General features: G+C 39.4%; 1 protein-coding gene across 2 annotated transcripts; it reads left to right on the top strand.

Annotated features, from left to right (window-relative positions):
• Positions 1-819: 819 nt before the first annotated feature.
• Positions 820-18819, top strand: LOC145496191 (ATP-dependent 6-phosphofructokinase, muscle type-like). Of its 2 annotated transcripts, XM_081475854.1 has the most exons (26): positions 820-1028; positions 1681-1794; positions 2899-2972; positions 3392-3469; positions 4290-4391; positions 4696-4783; positions 5274-5329; positions 5794-5903; positions 6635-6679; positions 7207-7249; positions 7532-7597; positions 8120-8215; positions 8517-8609; positions 10284-10409; positions 10812-10876; positions 11501-11591; positions 12076-12222; positions 12476-12546; positions 13056-13143; positions 13704-13856; positions 14360-14524; positions 14914-14975; positions 15581-15692; positions 16217-16319; positions 17076-17181; positions 17627-18819. In XM_081475854.1, exons 1-26 carry the CDS (start codon positions 989-991, stop codon positions 17742-17744), a joined length of 2412 nt encoding a protein of 803 aa, XP_081331980.1. In that variant the 5' UTR covers positions 820-988; the 3' UTR covers positions 17745-18819. The 2 variants fall into 2 exon arrangements, with proteins under 2 accessions (XP_081331980.1, XP_081331979.1); XM_081475853.1 differs by lacking the exon at positions 820-1028 and having other exon boundaries at positions 1041-1794.
• Positions 18820-18871: the final 52 nt, after the last annotated feature.

The following is an 18871-nucleotide window of genomic DNA, read 5'->3' as shown; positions in this document are numbered from 1 at the left end:
GTCATTCAAATGATTGGTTTGGAGTCAAAACAATGCTTGTTGTCCATATACTTTGCAATAAAGCGGTTTTGGGTCGGGAAATCGGTTTCCCTCGCACCAAGCAAGGCGAAACATAAAAGTATAGCCGACACATTAACAGTGGTATGAGAAGACTGGAAAGCGAATCTATTGTCGCTGTTTGCCGATTGGGCGAGCAGCGAGGATTTGAGGAGGCCCCACTCGGCCACTTCAGGTTCCGGCTTTCAGCCAGTCCCTTCTCGGCCCTTCCATCCCCGTTTGGACCCTTCCAGCCGGAGCCTGTTGACAGGCTACTCAGTTATCAGCACTTGATATACATAATATACATACAGCTGTTATCTCTTCTTTTTCCCCTTTTTGTGCTCCTCGTTTTAATGAATAATTAAGAAATATGCATTAGAATTTTAACACGTACCAATGCCTGAATTATTTAAGAGTGCTTTTTTGTTTTCAAATTCACTCCATACATTGAAATTTTTTATCTAAGGAGAACTTTAGAATTAAATTTGCTACGTTTTAAAGGGAAGAGGGGTTTAAGTGAATACATAAGCTGTGGTATCAGATGACACTTTTAATAAAATGCATAAATAAAATGTATAAATAATTCGCAATGCTTTTGAATTTTTTAACTCGTATGCTAACAATAGAGTTTATTTATGGGATCGAATTTAGATTTGATGTGACTTGCAAGCCAATATTTTACCGAACGACTTCGGGGTCATTATTTTGAATCAAGAACAGGCTTTTTTTATTTGCTTTATGTTCGATTTTTCTGCCACCCTTTATTTGGACGCAAATAATTTGTAGAGCACTTATTGCGAAAAGTCGTGTGACGTTTTTGCAGACAATTCATGCCATTTAGAATTTATTATCAACAAGAGTTTTGCTTATTTCTCAAGTTCACTATTTTATAAACGCCGGGGAAGCGATGCTTAACTTGTAAAGGTCTGATGGTACTTACAAGCAGATCATGCCTCGCGGACGAGTGATGACAGAGGCAAAGCGACAAGGTATGTGGAAAATATTTTCTCGTTTAATATCATCGTTTCCCTTTAGGCATATCGTACTTCGCTATAAATAATCGCTGTGTGTTGTAGAAAATGTGTTGATACATATTATAATATTTCTGCGAAAATCTAGAGAGGAACTTTGCTAGCTGTGGTGTTTCCTTGATTAGCGATTCACTTACGCACCGCCAGCGAAGAAGGCCAACGCAGGAGCTCCTGGCCAGTGACAAGATCGCTCTTAAAAGAAAGCGAACGGAAAGCGGTATAGTCTACGACTGAATTATTTCCAGCGCAAAAAATAACTTCTAGATGTTACAAGGGATACGAAATTCTCTTCAAGCTTAAACACCTGCTCTATCTTCGGAAAACTTCGTGCTACATCGGCGAGACTCGGTGAGGCTCCCGGAGTGAAAGAAGTTCCGCAGAGCAGTTACCATCGCGGGCATTTGGAGTTCCCCCGGCAGTCAGAAAAGGCATGCAGGAGTGCATGTTTCGAGCCGGCCCAGTGTAAATATTAGCTAGAAAATGTCTCAAGTAATTTTATATCTTTTAACTGAGCTGACTAGGAAGCTAAGGGAGCTGATGTTTGCTTCTGGAGCTCAGAAGATGGCTCTTAAGCGCAAAGCTGAGGATACTGAATTCGATTTTCGCCTAGACGAACCAGATGCAAAGAGGGAGGCTTATGGTCGCTCGCGCTTGCCAACTTTGGTGAATGTCGACGGATCCGGTCAGTGTATTGCTGTTTTGACAAGCGGAGGAGATGCACAAGGTATGAATAACACAAGCAATTGTACATTTTAATTGATAGTGTTTTCTGCGCCCGAAATATACAAGCTTAGTATTGTTCGAGCTATACCAGCAAGAAACAGACGCGAGCTTTATAAATACTGTACGGAAAATAAAAACAAGAAATGAATTAGAGAGTGTTTACATTTTGTCTGGCTTTAGGGAAAAATTTACCATTTATTCTAGTTGATGGCTGCTGCGTACGCTGTTTATAACCTTATAGGAAAAAACAACAACAGTTCAGACATATTGTCATTAATTTTTCTGCACCGGTAAAATGACCTCAAGCTAGGGGAACAGCCGGTTTCCAACTCTGGAAGACTGTTGTTTAATTCTTTTGAAAGGAGATCTAATTCGATTGTAATAAGATAATTGGCGTGTTGTTTTAAATCACTTTAGAAGTTATATCCTTTTCTTCTCAATATTGGCTGCCATATTTCTCACTGTTGTGGAAACAGCCATAAATTTCATGATTTATTCATTAATTTAATATAATTATGATAGTGTACATGTACATGTATTTGGAGATCAGTGAGTGCAACTTTCCATATTGTCAAAGCTATAATGTATAGTTAGGAAATTTTTGGACTATCCACATTTCACTAGAGTGGAGATGCAGTCAAGCCCAATGATTGGCATGATGGACTCCAGATAGAGTGACCTGGGACCAAACCCTGGCTGGGGAGAAGGGGGCAGGGTGGTCATTGCATTGTGTTCTTGGGCAAGACACTTTACTCTCAAAGTACCTCTCTCCACCCAGGTGTACAAATAGTTACTAGCAGGGGTTAATCTTGCAATGGACTAGCAGTACCTTCCCATCTGCGCGGGGGGGAAGGGGGAGGGGAGTAGAAATATTCCTAGTCATGTGATTCTACGCAATCTACGACAAGCTCTAGCTGTAACCTAATCCTAAAGGACCTAAAGAAGTCTGCAGATTGTAGGCTGCATTTGCTGCACAGACACACCTAAATTACTTTGATTAACTGCAGTCCGTGCACTTTATAATATGCTAATTTATTTAGTACATGGAGTAATAAATTATTTATTGATACTAAGTAAATATTTAAAGTATACTGTCTTTCTTTAGGGATGAATGCAGCTATCAGAGCAGTGGTACGAATGGGTATTTATGCTGGAGCTAGAGTATTCAATGTTTGGGAGGTGAGATAGATTTATTGTTATTATATATTGAACATGATCCAACTCTTTTTTGATTGCCGGTTTACTGTATACATTTACATGTAATTCTCCAAATCAGTGTGTGCTAGTTCCTGTAGCATGAAGCAACTAGGAGTATTTCTACCCCCCCCCCCCCCCCCCCTGGATGGGATGCTAGTCCATCACAGGGTTACCCCCAGCATTAAATCCACCAGTAACCATTTGCACCCCTGGGTGGAGAGAGGCACTGTGAGAGTAAGGTGTCTTGCCCAAGAACATAACACAATGACCCCAGCCAGGGCTCGAACCCGGACCGCTCGATCTGGAAATGAGTGCACTAACCATGAGGCTACCACACCTCCACATGTACCAGACCATAATGAATTAAACTTTTGTTCCAATCATGTGTTTTATTTATTCAGGGTTACCAGGGTTTGGTAGATGGTGGTGATAACATTAAAGAAGCAAAGTGGGAAGAAATGTCTGGAATCATTGAACTGGTATGAGTTCACCCAAATTTTCTTAAATAGTGTGATGTAAATTTAATTTTTCTTCAGCTTGGTGTATAAAATTGACATGCTAAGTCAGTTAGTTCAATTCTTTGTAGCATTATCACACTCTCCTATATAGGTCAGCTACATTAATTTTGTACATATAATGCAGGGTAGCTTTGGACACCTTGTGGTTTTAATTGTTGTTTCATACAAAATCCCCAGTGGAAGAGAGTCTCTCAATAATCCATGTAAAAAAGTGCAAAGAAAACCACTTTTTGAACCTGCCCTTTAGGCAAGCTGTAAATAGATAAAGTACAGTTGTATGGTGTAAGAAAAATTTTGGGAGGCCAGTGAGAATGTCTATTGGGCTAACTGTGCATGGCGACTTCGCTCCCTGCCCTCCCCCCCTTTCTGGTAGGTATGAGGTAGCTACATGTATCATGGTTCCACTGTTTTTTTGCAGTGTGACGGTGCCTGGTGGTTGCAGCTCACGGGGTTGTCATGGTTACCCTACGCGCCTGGCTCTTATGCTCGAGGCTCCACTATCTTTCCAGGCACCTTCCCCAAGCTCATCTATTGTTGATGAGTTTAATTGATAGTAATATGAGTTTCCATATGAATTTTCCCCAGAAGAAACAAGTGAAGGAGAGAATCCATTCACCCAACTGCTAAACTCCCATAGTCCCAGGCTGTCATGCATGACTCCCTTTGTACATTGCGTGATAGATGGGGGTTGCCCAGTGGAATTCTTTTGGCGCTTACCTGTGTGAAACAAAGATCGCTCTTCCATTTGCTTTTGGTAAATCATGTATTAACTGAATTTCAGGGGGGGACCGTGATTGGAAGTGCAAGATGCCAGGACTTCAGATGTCGTGCAGGACGGCTGAAAGCTGCTAAGAACATGGTGACTTTGGGAATTACTAACTTGGTAAGTGGTTAATTATTTGTTATAATTATTAGAATATTATATAATTCCTAAAATGGTTTTGCAAACAACATTGTAGAAACTGAATGCAGATGGAAACAAGTTTTAGCTGAGCAAGAAAAAAAGAAGAATGCGTGAAGTGATGGAATTTTCAAAGCTCAAAAGAACATGATTGAGTACATTTTTTACTGCTCACCATATCCTTTTAATTTTCACTTTTTATCTGTTGTGTAGATGTGTACACTGTAGGTTGTTATAGCTGGTGACAGGAGCTGTGTGTAATTTCTACTTTCTTTGTGCTGTGTAGGTTGTTATAGGTGGTGACGGCAGCTTGACAGGTGCTAATCTTTTTAGGCAGGAATGGCAGGGTCTACTGGATGAGCTTGTTAAAACTGGTAAGTTATGATGCAAGAAGTACTCAGCATTTGTTTCACATTATTTTATACATCTATCAGCAAAAAAAAATCACATTTTCTTTCTAAAAAAAAATCTCTAACAGTGGAATAGTAATTCAACTTAGTTATAGAGGAGACAAAAAAAATTATGAAACCAAAAAAATTTTAAGTAGTAAAGTTTTTGCACTGTGCTGGACATTGCTAAAATTACATACATGGGCATGCTATAAACTCTACATGTGTATACCATAAAAAAAGTGTATTACATCACGTACAGTCGAACCTCTCCTAAAAGAAACCTCCTGTAGGAGGACACCTGCTGTAAGCTGGCACTTAGTAATGGTCCCAGCCACATACAAGTGCTTTGTTTTTAATGTCCCATAAGTGTACACCTCTCTTAAGTAGACACTTTGCTGATGGAAGGTTTGACTGTGTATATAATATTTATTAAGAATAGTTATTTTAAGCATTAATTGCTTTCTCTTTCCAGGCGAAATTTCTGAGAAAATGGCAAGGGAAAAAAATTTTCTCAACATTGTTGGAATGGTGAGATCCATTTCTCCTTGCACAATTTTAATATTTAACTTATTAATTGCATAACATATATTAAGCTTACTCAGATGGGATATGGGGTGAGAGGGGTTTGGGGGCAGACAGTGCTCGTCCTGACTCTAACCTTCTGGATCATCTCAGGTGGCCAGAGATGGGAAGGGTGGCAGGGCTCCTACTACACAATTTCTAAGTTTCATCATCATATTTGTTCAAAAATACTTCAAGTTCTAGATAGTGGTGGTTTTCACCCCTCTCTGCATCCCAACCCATTCTGAACAGGGTTACAGTCAAGAATGTATAGTTTATATTAATTAGTTATAATTTTGATTCATTTGATGTTAGTAGTAGTACAAGTAGATGATTGTAATACATGTACATGTATTATTGTTAAGTCTACCTTTTTGATCCAGCCCACCTGGTTACCTTTTCTTTACTGACATTGTACATGTATTTTTAAGGTTGGCTCAATTGATAATGATTTCTGTGGCACTGATATGACTATTGGAGCAGACTCAGCACTTCATAGAATCTTTGAAGCAGTTGATGCAATCATGACAACGGCCTCAAGGTGTGTAGTCATTACAGTTAAAAAAAATTGTCAAATAGTAATTTATTACATACTGTATAATTTCCTGTTGTACATAGCATGCTGTTTATCACTCTAAATTGAAGTCTGTCGTGAATAATATTGTTACTGACAACAAAACTCTGAAAGTTATTCGTCAAGAAATGCTGTAATTCATTAGCATACAGCTACCCCTGTGAGCAAGATTCTGAAATTGATCAAATAGCGTGGCAGTGTTGTCATAGGCATAACAAATTTACACAAGGTCAGAGGCCTTCTTTGTAACATGATACATGTAGTGTTTCAGCAATTATTTGTAACATACACTGTAGCTGTAAAGTAAGTAAGAAAATTTTATTAATAGTTACAGATTATAAACGTCACATCAATATAGACACCCTTCACATCTGATACAGAGAACCTTGCAGGTTCAACTAAGAATTTTGCATAAACATTTGGAGTGGAATGATGAAATGTAATTTTTAGTGTTGCTTAAAAATTACTATAAAAATTATGGACATTGTAGAGCAGTTTTCAATTGAGAGCCAGAAAACCGAAACCAAACCAATTACTATACTTACCAATTAGACTACTCAGCCAATCCAAAACCATAGAAAAACCAAATCCAACACCAACTTAATTGCCAAATTACTTTTGGCACTCAAATGAAAACTGCTTTATGACTTAATTATACAATGTAAAATTATTGAGTGACGTCTTGTCTTATCTTGTAGCCACCAGAGGACATTTGTTTTGGAAGTGATGGGAAGACACTGTGGGTATGTTTGATTATACTTCATAGGGTTTTTAAATCCTGTTTACAAGCCATGTAGTGTCTCATTCAAACAGGGAAATATGTTCCTTTTCCAACAAACTTATTTTTTATTCACTTTAGGCTATTCTAGACAAAATTGTCCCTCAAATCATCCTTCCCTACTGATGTAATAGTTCATATAAATTAAATAAATATGGTTTATATTATTTTATACTTAGTGATGTAGGTTTAGCTTCACTTTCTCCTGGTTAGAGTCTTCTCGACCCAAGTTACACATGCGAGTTATATTCATGTGCAGTCATGTAGGCCATAATAATATTTATTAAGTAGCTTTCAAAGCATTTAATATATACAAATTCACCAAAGAACATTAATTTTAAGGTCCAGGGAGTTGATAATTACTTTCATTGGTCAGAATATATTTGTGCCCAAGAAATAGCACAAGAACGATTTAACTGTTTTTTGAGTTTCATGTCGTTTGACTTTGTTTTTATAATGGCTTATAACTAAAAATGGTGCTCTTTTCCACAGATATCTGGCTCTTGTTACTGGCTTAGGAGCTGGAGCTGACTATGTAAGTGTGTTTGTTTGATTTCATCACACAAAAAAAGCTAAATAATGAATAAAAAAGGAAGAGGTGTACAATAATTAGAAAGAAAGCATTGTGGGGAGTAGTGGGGAGGGATTGGAGATTCTACTGTGCATGCATTCTACTTCTATAACCGTGAGTATGCAATAAACAAGGTTTAGATCTGTGATTTCACAACAAAGGGCATGTTTAACAGCTCACGAGGGCTTAGTTACATGAATGAGATGAGCATAAATTGCAATGTTGTTTTGTCAATGTGGACGGCAGGTCTTCATTCCTGAGTGGCCTGTTGAAGAAGGTTGGGAAGACAGAATGTGCAAGCATTTGAAAAAGGTACTAAAATTAATGATCTTTTTCCAATTTCTATTAAAAATGAACTCATTTTACTTAAAGAAGTGCTCATCTAAAAGCACTTGAGAAGTGTTGATATTGGCCCGCCCTAATCTTGATGAGAAGGCTATTCCCATGGCTTTTCTGTACAGATTATAACTAGCATGTACTAGATAGTGTCTGGTAACAAATAGTTCGGTTTAGCCCTCTGCCAATGTTGAGTCTTTCATATTAATTACAATATCCCTCATTTGCTAAGCAGCCTTGTTTCACACTCTCGGGAGCAACAAACTGTAGAGATTGCAAAGATTACAAGTTAAGAATTGCTTGTTAATGAGTGAATCTTGAAATTAAAAAAAAATTACTTAAATGAGTAAATGCTTGACCAACAGATCCTGTTAATATTCATGCAGTGGAATTTTTGTAGCTCAACCAGCATGTGTCAGTAGCAAATTTTGTCTAATCTCCTGCCCCAAACAGATTTAATGAAAGAATAAATATTTAATATTTTCTTCCACAATGCAGGTCAGGGAAAGTGGTCGTCGTCTGTGTGTTGTCATTGTAGCTGAAGGAGCACAAGATGTTGCTGGAAATCCTGTGAAGTCTGATCACATAAGGGAGGTGAGATTATGGAGATTTCAATCTGTTCTTTATTGATCAATGACTGTTAAAATTGCAATGCATAAATTGCTTTTAAGATCAAAGATAGAGTGACCAGAAAATAGATGAGGTCAAGTTTGCAAAAAGTTGAATGTGTTTTAATTTTTATGAACTTAATCATTATCACTGATGTGAGAAACAATCATGTTCTTGATTATACATGTACAGTATAGGTTGTTTGAGAGGCCAAACACACGAATGTAAGATCACTCTGATGTTTGTGTGTATTTTGTTGATGATTTGTTTAACATTTGTTTTGCAGCTAATCGAAACAAATCTTCAACATGACACACGAGTTACTATTCTTGGACATGTTCAGAGGGGTGGAGCTCCGTCAGCATTTGACAGGATCCTGGTAAGTTTAGAGAACACAACCAGCCAAGGTGGGTGATCCAATACATGTGTACCAATAAGAATCAGTGGTAAGTCTCTTCAGCCCAACTGGGTCACACCTCTTGGCATTTAACTCTGGTTTCTATAGCGTGAAGTGACTAGGCTCACACCTTTGGATGTAACTCTGGCTTCTATAGCATGAAGCAAAAGACTCTCACCTCCAGCCATTATCTCTGGTTTCTACAGCATGAAGCGACTGGGTGTATTTCTGCTCCTGTTGGATGGGGTGTTAGTTCATTGCAGGTTAATCCCCAGCAGGCTTTTAACCAGATGGGCCTCCAGGTGTCCCGTGGACAACCACTTATATTAAAGAAAATCGTTTTATTTTTCATATGTTGTCTTATAAATTGTTCATTTGAGCAGGCCTCATAGTACATTTTGGACGGCCACTTTTCAGCCTAGTCCCCAGCATCCTGACAAGTTGGCCCAACAATAACATTTGCTGGTATCCATTTCTACTCCTGGGTGTAGAGATCATGTACTGTGAGAGAAAAGTGTCTTCCATGCATTGATCCCAGCCAGAGTTCAAACCCAAACCACTCAGTGTGGAGTCCAGTACACTAATTGTTATGCCACCATGGCTCACGATAATTATTAGTAGGGAAGATTAATTTGTTGTGAGTTTGTTTAGCAGTTTTCCAGAGGCAGGGTCCAGGGGCCTCACAGTTAGTGCGCTCGCCTACAGATCAAGTGGTCCAGGTTTGAGCCCTGGCCAGGGTTATTGTGTTGTGTTCTTGAGCAATCTGATGCTATACTCACAAAGTACCTCTCTCCACCCAGTACTGGGTGAATGTAAAGCTGTGAGGTCATCCTGCAATGGACTAGCATCTCATCTGGGGAGGAGTACACAGAACTATTCCCAGTTGCTTCATGCTACGGAATCCGAAATGAGTGCCAGCCTGATGGGCCACCTAGCTCATAATGCAGACCTTTTGTTTGGTAGTGGCTTTTCATTATGTCATTAATGTCAGCATCTAGTAGACTAAACCAAACATTCTTAAATTTCAAGCAAAAAGGTTTACAAAATTAGTGTAAATGATGTGAAACCTTGAAAGGGTGCTGTATACTGAGTAGCAGGTCAACTGCAATTGAATTACTTCAATCTTCAATCAACCAGGTTAACTAACAACAATTGTGAGAAGTTAAGATATGATATCAATTGTTGATTGTTATACATTGAACTCGCTCTCTCTTTTTTAATTGGCTGAAAACATACAGTGAATTTTCGAAGTCAGCGCCTGTGATGTCATCTAGCTGCAGATTATACAATAATCATGTCAAGGACACTCAAAATCACGGGTAGTCATGTCATGTATGACCTCTGTGCGTGGTTTTTTAGGGTAATCATGTAAAGTTTGCGGGCTTTGTGTTGCTTGCTGTCAGTGAAGAAGCAAAAACATGACTTCCCTTTTTTTCGTTCAGTGTATAATAAAACGGTTATTACAGTAGATTTGGTTTTTGTGATATCCAGAATAATCAAGGTCTTGGTAAGGGTTATCAGCCCCTACCTCGACCTTGATTATTCTGGATACTACAAAAACCTCATCCAATAATTGGTTAAATATTATTTTTTATACTCCTCCACTCAGTAGATGTGTACTTTATTTAAGCATTTCTTAACTTGTCTTTTTTACAGTCCTGCCGCATGGGTGCGGAGGCTGCCCTTGCTGTTCTGGATGCCAAACCTGAAACAGCACCATGTGTTATCTGCCTAGATGGCAATAAACTCAGTAAGAGACCATTGATGGAATGCGTAGAAAAGGTATATATGTGCATATTTGTTTGTGTCATGACCAAGTCTGAGTCACTTAGGTCCTCCAATTAACATAGGGCTGTAATGACAGACTAGTCATAGTCCAGCGGCCAAGAGCTATGGGAGATGAAAGTATCAAATGAAGGTGTTGATTAAGAAATTTTAGGAAATTGGCATGACTTTTCCAGGGAAATCCAAAACAACTGACTTTGGAAGGTGAAGTTCTCAGCAAATCCAGCAACCGAGAAAAAGTGATGTTTCAAGCTCTCATACGACAAAAAGTTGCAATTATGAAAACAAGAACAAGAACACAGATGATTTTGCGTTCATTTTCCGTCTAATGCACCTGCCAGGGAAATGTTTGAATGTTCTGGAAGACAAGTACAAATACATGTTTGTATCAAATGGCAGACTATTGCAGTGAAGGAAGCAACCAAGGCAAAGAACTTTGAGGAAGTAGTCAAACTAAGAGGAAGGTACTTGTAATAATCATTTACTTTTCCTTCTCTATTGTGTGCTCCCTTATAAAATTCATTCATTTATCCTCTGCTGAACACCAATTGTTTCATTGAAGTAATTCGCTATGGGTCAACTCATATACAGTTCAAGCTTGTAGCATGTTAGCTGCCTTTGTGTGTAGGTATTCGCTCAGCCCTATGGAGCAACTCCATAGTTAGGGAGTTTAAAGAAAACCACATTGACAACGGCAACGGGATCGCCACCAAACAAAATGTTTAATGTACACGTGCGTTATAATTCTTGGTACATTCCTTTTCTGTACTCTGCAAAACAACAGCGTGAAATGGCCAAATTCTGCGTTGTCCGGAGAAAAGAAGCAAGACGGTTACATAATTTTCTGAACTAATTTCTATTTGGAATTTGGCACTGTGTTCCATAATCAATTTCAAGATAGCTTTGGCAAAGACAAACGAACTAAATGACGTTAGAATAGAGTATTGCAAGATTCGTTATTAAAGTATAAATTTTTGCGAGAAGAACGATTTTGCGACCTATATGCAGAGAAAGGGACTTTACGGCTATTTGTGCTTTTAGCTAAGATTACCTTCGTTTAACTGCAGTGTATTTTCTTGTTGCTTCAGAACCTTCAAGAGTAACATAGAGATGTTCAAAGTGCTGAAGGAAGTTGGACCGCCAGCATCCAGCCAGTGTGATGTGTCAGGGTCTTGCAAAGTATGAAATGCATGTACCTATCTTGTAAACTATTGGAAATCTGGAAGGCTGTTTGACAAAATTAATGATCAATCATCAGTCATTCGCATTTCTTCTAGACAGTGTCAATCAACGCTCTAAATCCAGTTATCGTCACAGTTTAACTTACATTGCTCACTCCCTCCCTCTCTCCCTCCCTCCCTCCTCCCTCCCTCCCTCCCTCCCTCCCTCCCTCCCTCCCTCCCCCCTCCCTCTAGCCCACTCATTCCCCCCCTCCTTGCCCCCTCCTCCAGGCTCAGTCTCCAGCTGTGGGTGTTTTGGTGCGCACCGAAACACCTCCAGCTGGAGACTGAGTCTACCACTCCTCCTCCCCCCTCCGTTCTCTTCTTCCATCCTCTCTTCCTTGCTCCTTCTTTCTCTCCTGCATCCCTCTTTTTTTGTGTGTGTCTCCTAATTTGACCCAGACCTGTTTTTGTTTCTTAAATATCTGATTTATCTTTGCTAGTCTGGCTATACCCTGGCAGTCATTAATATTGGTGCCCCTGCTGGAGGCATGAGCACTGCTGTACGCTCCTTTGTTCGGTTTTCACTCTATCAAGGACACTCAGTACTGGGAATCAGAGATGGTATCAACGGACTCTTGGATGACAGGGTAATACAGTTCAACTCCACTATCTCGAACTCTAAAGCTAAACGAACAGCACTTTAAGATTGTTAGAACTTTATCTATAGACCTTTGTGAGAAACCTTATTGTTTGACTTGCTAGTATATAAGTCTTAAGATGTGAGCGTTGTGGCTTCAGCAAGTTTTCTCACCGTTTTAAAACAGTGGAGCTGGACCTTCCTGAAGATTTGCATAGCAAAGAATCATACTGTAGCAGTGTTTGCCATTATATTTCAAACAGGTTGAGTTACTGGGATGGCTGCATGTTGACAGCTGGGCAGGCATGGGTGGATCAAAGCTGGGCACTACAAGGTACATTGTATATGAAAGTACAACCGCAGTTCTAATATGAATTATTTCATATATTCTTCACGTACATAGTATAACACGCCAATGTAGTGGAAGTAACCGGTCTGTTAGAGTTCTGTCCTCAAATCTACAATTCTCAGTAGTAGAGTTGTAATAATATAGACGGACATGGTGGAACTTTTGGGGGAATCCAGTGGACACAATAGTTTTCTTAGTTGAACGAAGTTTGGCAAATTGAAATTAGGTTATTGAATAACGTGAAATTTAACTCTTATTTGTTAACAGAGACAACTTCTAGGTATGTTGTGTGAGCGAACTATCAGAATTTTAAAGAAACCGCACAAATGAAGCTTTTAGTTCCAGGTTCCTGCCATAAATTATACAAAACAGTCAAAACAATAACAACTTAAGTCGCACATATTAGCGACAAGGATTGTTTTCTTAATGTGTTAGTTGCAACATCTTACATGAACTTTATTTTGACTGATTTTTATACTTTTCTGGCTTTTCAGAACATTACCGTCCAAAAACTTACAGAAAGTTGCAGAGCAGTTTACCAAGTACAACTTTCAAGGGCTGCTCGTCATTGGCGGTTTTGAGGTGAGACTTAATCCGACAGAGTCACATTGACGTGGGTGTTTTTTTGAGTCCAAGCTTAAAATATAAATCTCCTTTCTTATTGCGGTACATTTCTTTCAGTTAGTTCTAAGAACTTGGTGCTTCACCAAAACAATACGCCCTGATATTTTCTGTATTCTTATCACCTGTCTTCTTGACAAATTTTGAACATTGTAGGAAGTTAGAAGAGTTACTATATAATATGTCGGAGATTTGCGTGATTTGTCGTTTTCGTTGTCCAGTAGAGGCAGCATTTCTCAACTTTTTGTGTATTTTGTTCGAAATGAAAATAACGCCAAACCATAGCTAAAACGCTTTGACCTGCCATAAAAGTACCTCTCTTCTAAGCGCGCACTTTCTCTTTTCTCAAGGGTGTCCACTTCTGGAAGGTTCTAAGGGTATTAAATAAATACAATTGTGAGCTTTACTATCAACGCTTCTTCAAGCAAATATTCTGAGAGGGATTATTGTATTCTAGCATCATAGCGCTGAACATTACTCGCTGTGACCGTTGTTTTTGTTGTTTGTTTTTTTTCTCCCAGGCCTATCATGCTGTTTTACAACTCGCCGAAGCACGTGAAAAGTTCTCTGCATTCCGTATTCCCATGGTTATCATCCCTGCCACGATCAGTAACAACGTCCCTGGTACAGACCTTAGTCTAGGTGTTGACACAGCTCTTAATGTTATCACTGAGGTAAGTTTACTTCTGTGCAGGAGTTATGGAATGCAATTGCCTCTTACTGCATTCAAAAAACTCGAACTTCAAACGTTCAACTCAGTGGTTAGTGGTATGATGCTAACAATGGCCTATGTAGCAAGCTTTTTTGCAACGTGGCTCACTTTAAGTTGTTATTTTCTTGGGTTCTAGCGTTTTCGTTTCGTTTCTTCCCTTTTTTATTGGAGAAAACCTGTTTTCGCTTGGTTGGTTAAACAACTTATTCATGTTTAAGACAAAGTTGTTAGGGATAAAGTTCCCTACGGACGAAAAAAAAGAAAAGAAAAGCTTCACTAGTCCCAACCGAATTTAGCGGTTGATCCAGGTAGAACTAGGCCGAACGGTTGTCAAATGTTTCAATGGAAAACAGTTGGAGAAGCTTTAACCAAGTTAACTAAAACTGACTGTGGTTCAAACAGTTGGTTCCAACAGACCATGACCGATGTGCAGCACTTTTTTTCTTTTTTTTCTTGTCGACACAGAACTGTGATCGGATCAAACAGTCGGCCAGCAGCGCGACAAGACGAGTGTTTGTTGTAGAGTGTATGGGCGGATACTGTGGTTACCTGGCAACAATGAGCGCCTTAGCTGGCGGCGCGGATGCGGCTTATGTCTTTGAGGAAAAACTGACGCTTAAGCATTTGAAGGTAGGTACTATCTTTTACTACCTTAGTGTTGAATTCTCCACCATACCTGAAGCTTGTGGTTCGAGCCCTGGCCGGGAACATTGCGTTGTGTTTTTGAGCGAAACACTTTACTCTCACAGTGCCTCTCTCCACCCAGGTGTATAAATGGGTACCGGCGAACTTAATTCTGGGGGGTAACCCTGCGATAAACTAGCATTCCCTCCAGGGGGGAGTAGAAATACTCCCAGTTGCTTCATGCTACAGAAACCTGGATAAACTCCGGCCTGATGGGCCACTTGGCTCGTATGCAGACTTTACCTTTATCGCTTGCGAAGAAACGTCTCTCTTGCCAGCTAGCATTTTATTGTTTTCTACCAGTTGAATCACATTTTGCCTGCCTTTTTTTACAGACAAACATCGAACATTTAATAGACAAGATGAAAGGCTCTATAAGGAGGGGACTTATTATAAGGTACGACAAATCCTTCTCTCTCTCTCTCTCTCTCTCTCTTTAAAGCAGCTTCTTAAGAAGCATCATTTGAACGATCACCGTCAAAGACAAATTAAGATGACATTTATTTGTACTTTGCTGAATTTACAGCGTTAGTATAGGTCAAACCAACTGAACTGAGCTGATCTGGCAAAATAATCGTTTAATGATGCTCATGCAAATCGGATGCTAAGAATTTCCTGGCATTCGTGAAAAAGCTTCACGACAGCACGCAGGGGTGGCGTGGCCGAGTGGTTTAGAGCTGGTTCAAATCCTCCGCCCTACCGCTATCTGGATTTGCTCTCGGTAGTCCCGAGTACAACTCCTCGACCGCGTTGTGGGAATAGCTAACTGGTCAGCCTCCCACCAGTTGGGATTTTTACAGTAACATCGTAACAGTTTATGTTCTGTTTGCAATATTTGTTTAGTTATTCAGTGTCACCAATTGGCACAACAGTGCTAAATACATTTGACACTTTAGTAAAGGTGTTTACAATTTAACAGAACAGAACAAAACAAAACAAAGACAACAATATCGCTGGGTCTTGCTATTTTTATTTTCCACTGTGTTTTGTCTTTTTATATAGAAACGAGAAATGCAGCGAAAATTACTCCACTGATTTTATCGCGGCGTTGTACCGTGAAGAAGGCGAAGGACTGTTCACAGTCAGAACCAATGTGCTTGGTCATGTACAGCAGGTGAGATTTTACGCTACCTATTTACATCTTAATATTTTGCCCTTGGTGTGGTGAACGACCTACTCCTATACCTAATTGGAACGGTTTTCTTTCGTGCTGTGGAATAAAGTGATTTATACCATGCCATAGAAAATATAGCCAATCAGAATACAGGAAAGCCGTTGTATATACATCCAACCTTCCCATCATGCGCCACGCGTATGCCGCATTAAATTTGTTGGCCACTGTATTTTCTACATGCTTGGTATAAAATAGTTATTCAACGCTATCTCGAGGTACACCTTGGAACATCCCACTCTTCGCTTGGGAAACACACGAGCCTTAAGGTGAGTGTGTATACCAAGAAAATACAAAAGTGACAAGTGGAATATTCCTTGGTATACACTCGTAAGTGTTACTTAACTAGTATGTACCGTATCCTTCGTTGTTTTAAAGAAAACATACTCATATTTCACATCAGATATGAACTTTAAATCCTGTTGATGCCAGAATATTTTTACGAGTTACCGCTGTTTATTCACCAGGGAGGATCGCCGTCACCTTTCGATCGGATCCAGGCCACCCGACAAGCGACGCGGGCTGTAAACTGGCTCACGGAAAAGATTGGTCAGAATATAACTGATGAAGGTATTTTTTCCCATTGCACTATTAAAACAGCTGAGAAAGTCCAGAAACTCAAATCACCCAATCAGAATGTTTTATTTCCTGCCCAAGTATTGGGCTGGGAAAATTTAAAAATCGCTCACAAGTCGAGCGGAATATCTTGGTCGAGACTTATTTGATAGAAGTGTAAATAAATAAATCACATTATTTAGAGAGGAAGCCACATTAACCCCCATCCTAGTTGGCATGGAATTTGGATATGTTGGCTTTTGTCAAAGGAGGAAAACCGGAGAATCCGCAGAAAAACCCTCAGAGTAAGGCGAGAACCAACAACAAACTCAACCCACTTATGGCACCGGGCTGGCATAAAACCCGGGCCACATTGGTGGCGAGCGCTCTCACCACTGCGCCATCCCTGCTCCCAGAATATTAGGCGTTGTTATATTTCGCCTCTATCGCACCGCCACGAAAAAAATAAATAAGAACGCCTGATGGCACATTGTTCTTCAGTAGTGCCAGCGTTGCATTCAGTTTTGATTCTACATTTCTAGTGACGTCTGACACGAGCATCCCACAGAAAGAAATTCGGCAACTTAACCAGTATGTTCTATTTCTTGCTTCGTGTGGACCTCCGCATTCAAAAGATTTTTAATATATCTTTTATAGGCTAGCTGAAAAATGTGCGCATGAGCGTGTAACGGAGAGCTTATAACAAGAAGTTTTGGGGGGAGTGTGATCATAACCGATATTTTACGGCATGATATATATTTTCTCTTTAAGGATTAGTTGAAACTTCATCTCCAGACACAGCTTGTCTGCTGGGCATCAAGAAAGCGGACAATCCTTTTACGCCCGTTGAAACATTGAAACTCGTTACAGACTTTCAGTAAGTTTTAAAGTCATTGTTATCCGAAAAGTTCCTCAAAGAATACTGTTTAACTAGCTTTCATTTCAGTGGTCACATGTTAGAGTTTCGTCTACTGATTTTAAGTTAGAACCACAGTCTACAGCACCACATGGCAGTTCTACTCGGTAACTTTCATTTGAATGGTCACACATTACTTAGGGTTTCATCGACAGACTTAAAAGTAAGAACACCGTCTTTAGCATAATAAACAGTACCACATGAAAGTACTGCTCAGTAGCTCTCATTTGAATGGTTACACACTAGAGTTCCATTCACAGATTTGAAAGTTAGAATCAGTTCGTACAACATAATAAACAGTACCACATGAAAACACAGCTAAATGACTTTAATCGGAATGGTCACACAACAGGGTTTCATCCACAAATCTTTGACGACTGGACTAAGTGTTTTCTGCCCTCCACAGGCATCGCGTTCCCAAAGATCAGTGGTGGTTAGATCTGCGTTCTCTTCAGAAAATCCTGGCCAGATATCACCAAAACTTCGAATACCATAGAGAGGACGACTTGTCGCCTCTCAAGTGAAGCGCTCGTGATGTGCAGGTGTTTCTGTGACGCGTCCTGGCCTGCTGATCACGTGGACTCGTGAACTGGATTGTGATTGCCAAAATGAGGCGCGGTTATAAACAGGCCGTTAAAGCAGACATGAAAATGAAGTAACCGAAGTTAGGATTATTTTAATTTCATTTAACGTGTCTAAAACAAAGATGTGAATATATGTACAAGAAAAAATGGTTCCCTGTGCTGAAGAGTGAAAATTATTCGTTATTATTATTACTATTATTATTATTATAGGTATAGTCTACATTGTTCATGGTGAAATATCTTTTGTTGCGCAGTGTTCGCTTAAGTCTTCAAGCCCCAGACCAAAATTTAAATTCACCTTACTCGTAGCAGTATAGTTCTGATTATCTTGTTTGGAGAATTTTGCATTACATGTATGGTTTTGACTTTCTGATTTTGAGAATGAAGGTGTTTCGTTAAGAACGTCTCGATCCCAGGCTCTCTCACCAAAGAAGAAAAGGAGGAAGAGGGCCTGGGATCCAAGCTGTTGAATAATTATTTCTCCTCTCGTCGATGCCAGTAAATATGTTGTTCCCTCTGAATATGTTGATAAGAGAATTGTTGCTGCCTCTTAAATTTTGATCAGTTGATATGGCAACAACTGTAGATTCAATCATAACCAAACAAAGCTAGGCTGTTTTGTGTCTATTTTAAAACTTGTGGACGGACGAGTGTGCTTTTGTCATAGATAGTTTCATTGAAAAGGATATACGATTTGTTTGAACTAGATGCGAATAGAATGTGTTAATTACTTCCCTACTGACTCCATTGACTTTCAAAGAAGAGAATAGATAAAGGATGACCACCATGAAGAAAAGAGAAAATATTATATATGAACTTTAGAACAGATGTATAGGATTTAAACTCTTTATCCTTCACAAAGCGTAGACTGTTGTCGTGATAGTGCTGTAGTTGAAAGCTGTTTACAAAGAACTCTAAGCGTGTTGGTGTACCGGAACTAAATTATATTTGACTGCAAGCATGACTAACACGATACATGTGTATAACTGCTAGTGTCAATAAAAGAAAGATAGTAGTACCTTCAAAAAGATGCATTTTGTCCCTAACTGACTTTGAAAAAAAAAAAA

Source organism: Orbicella franksi, chromosome 8 (genome assembly GCF_964199315.1).
Source record: "Orbicella franksi chromosome 8, jaOrbFran1.1, whole genome shotgun sequence".
NCBI classification, from domain to species: Eukaryota; Metazoa; Cnidaria; class Anthozoa; order Scleractinia; family Merulinidae; genus Orbicella; species Orbicella franksi.
Note: the sequence above shows the minus strand (reverse complement) of the source record. Positions and strands in the feature narration are given on the sequence as shown.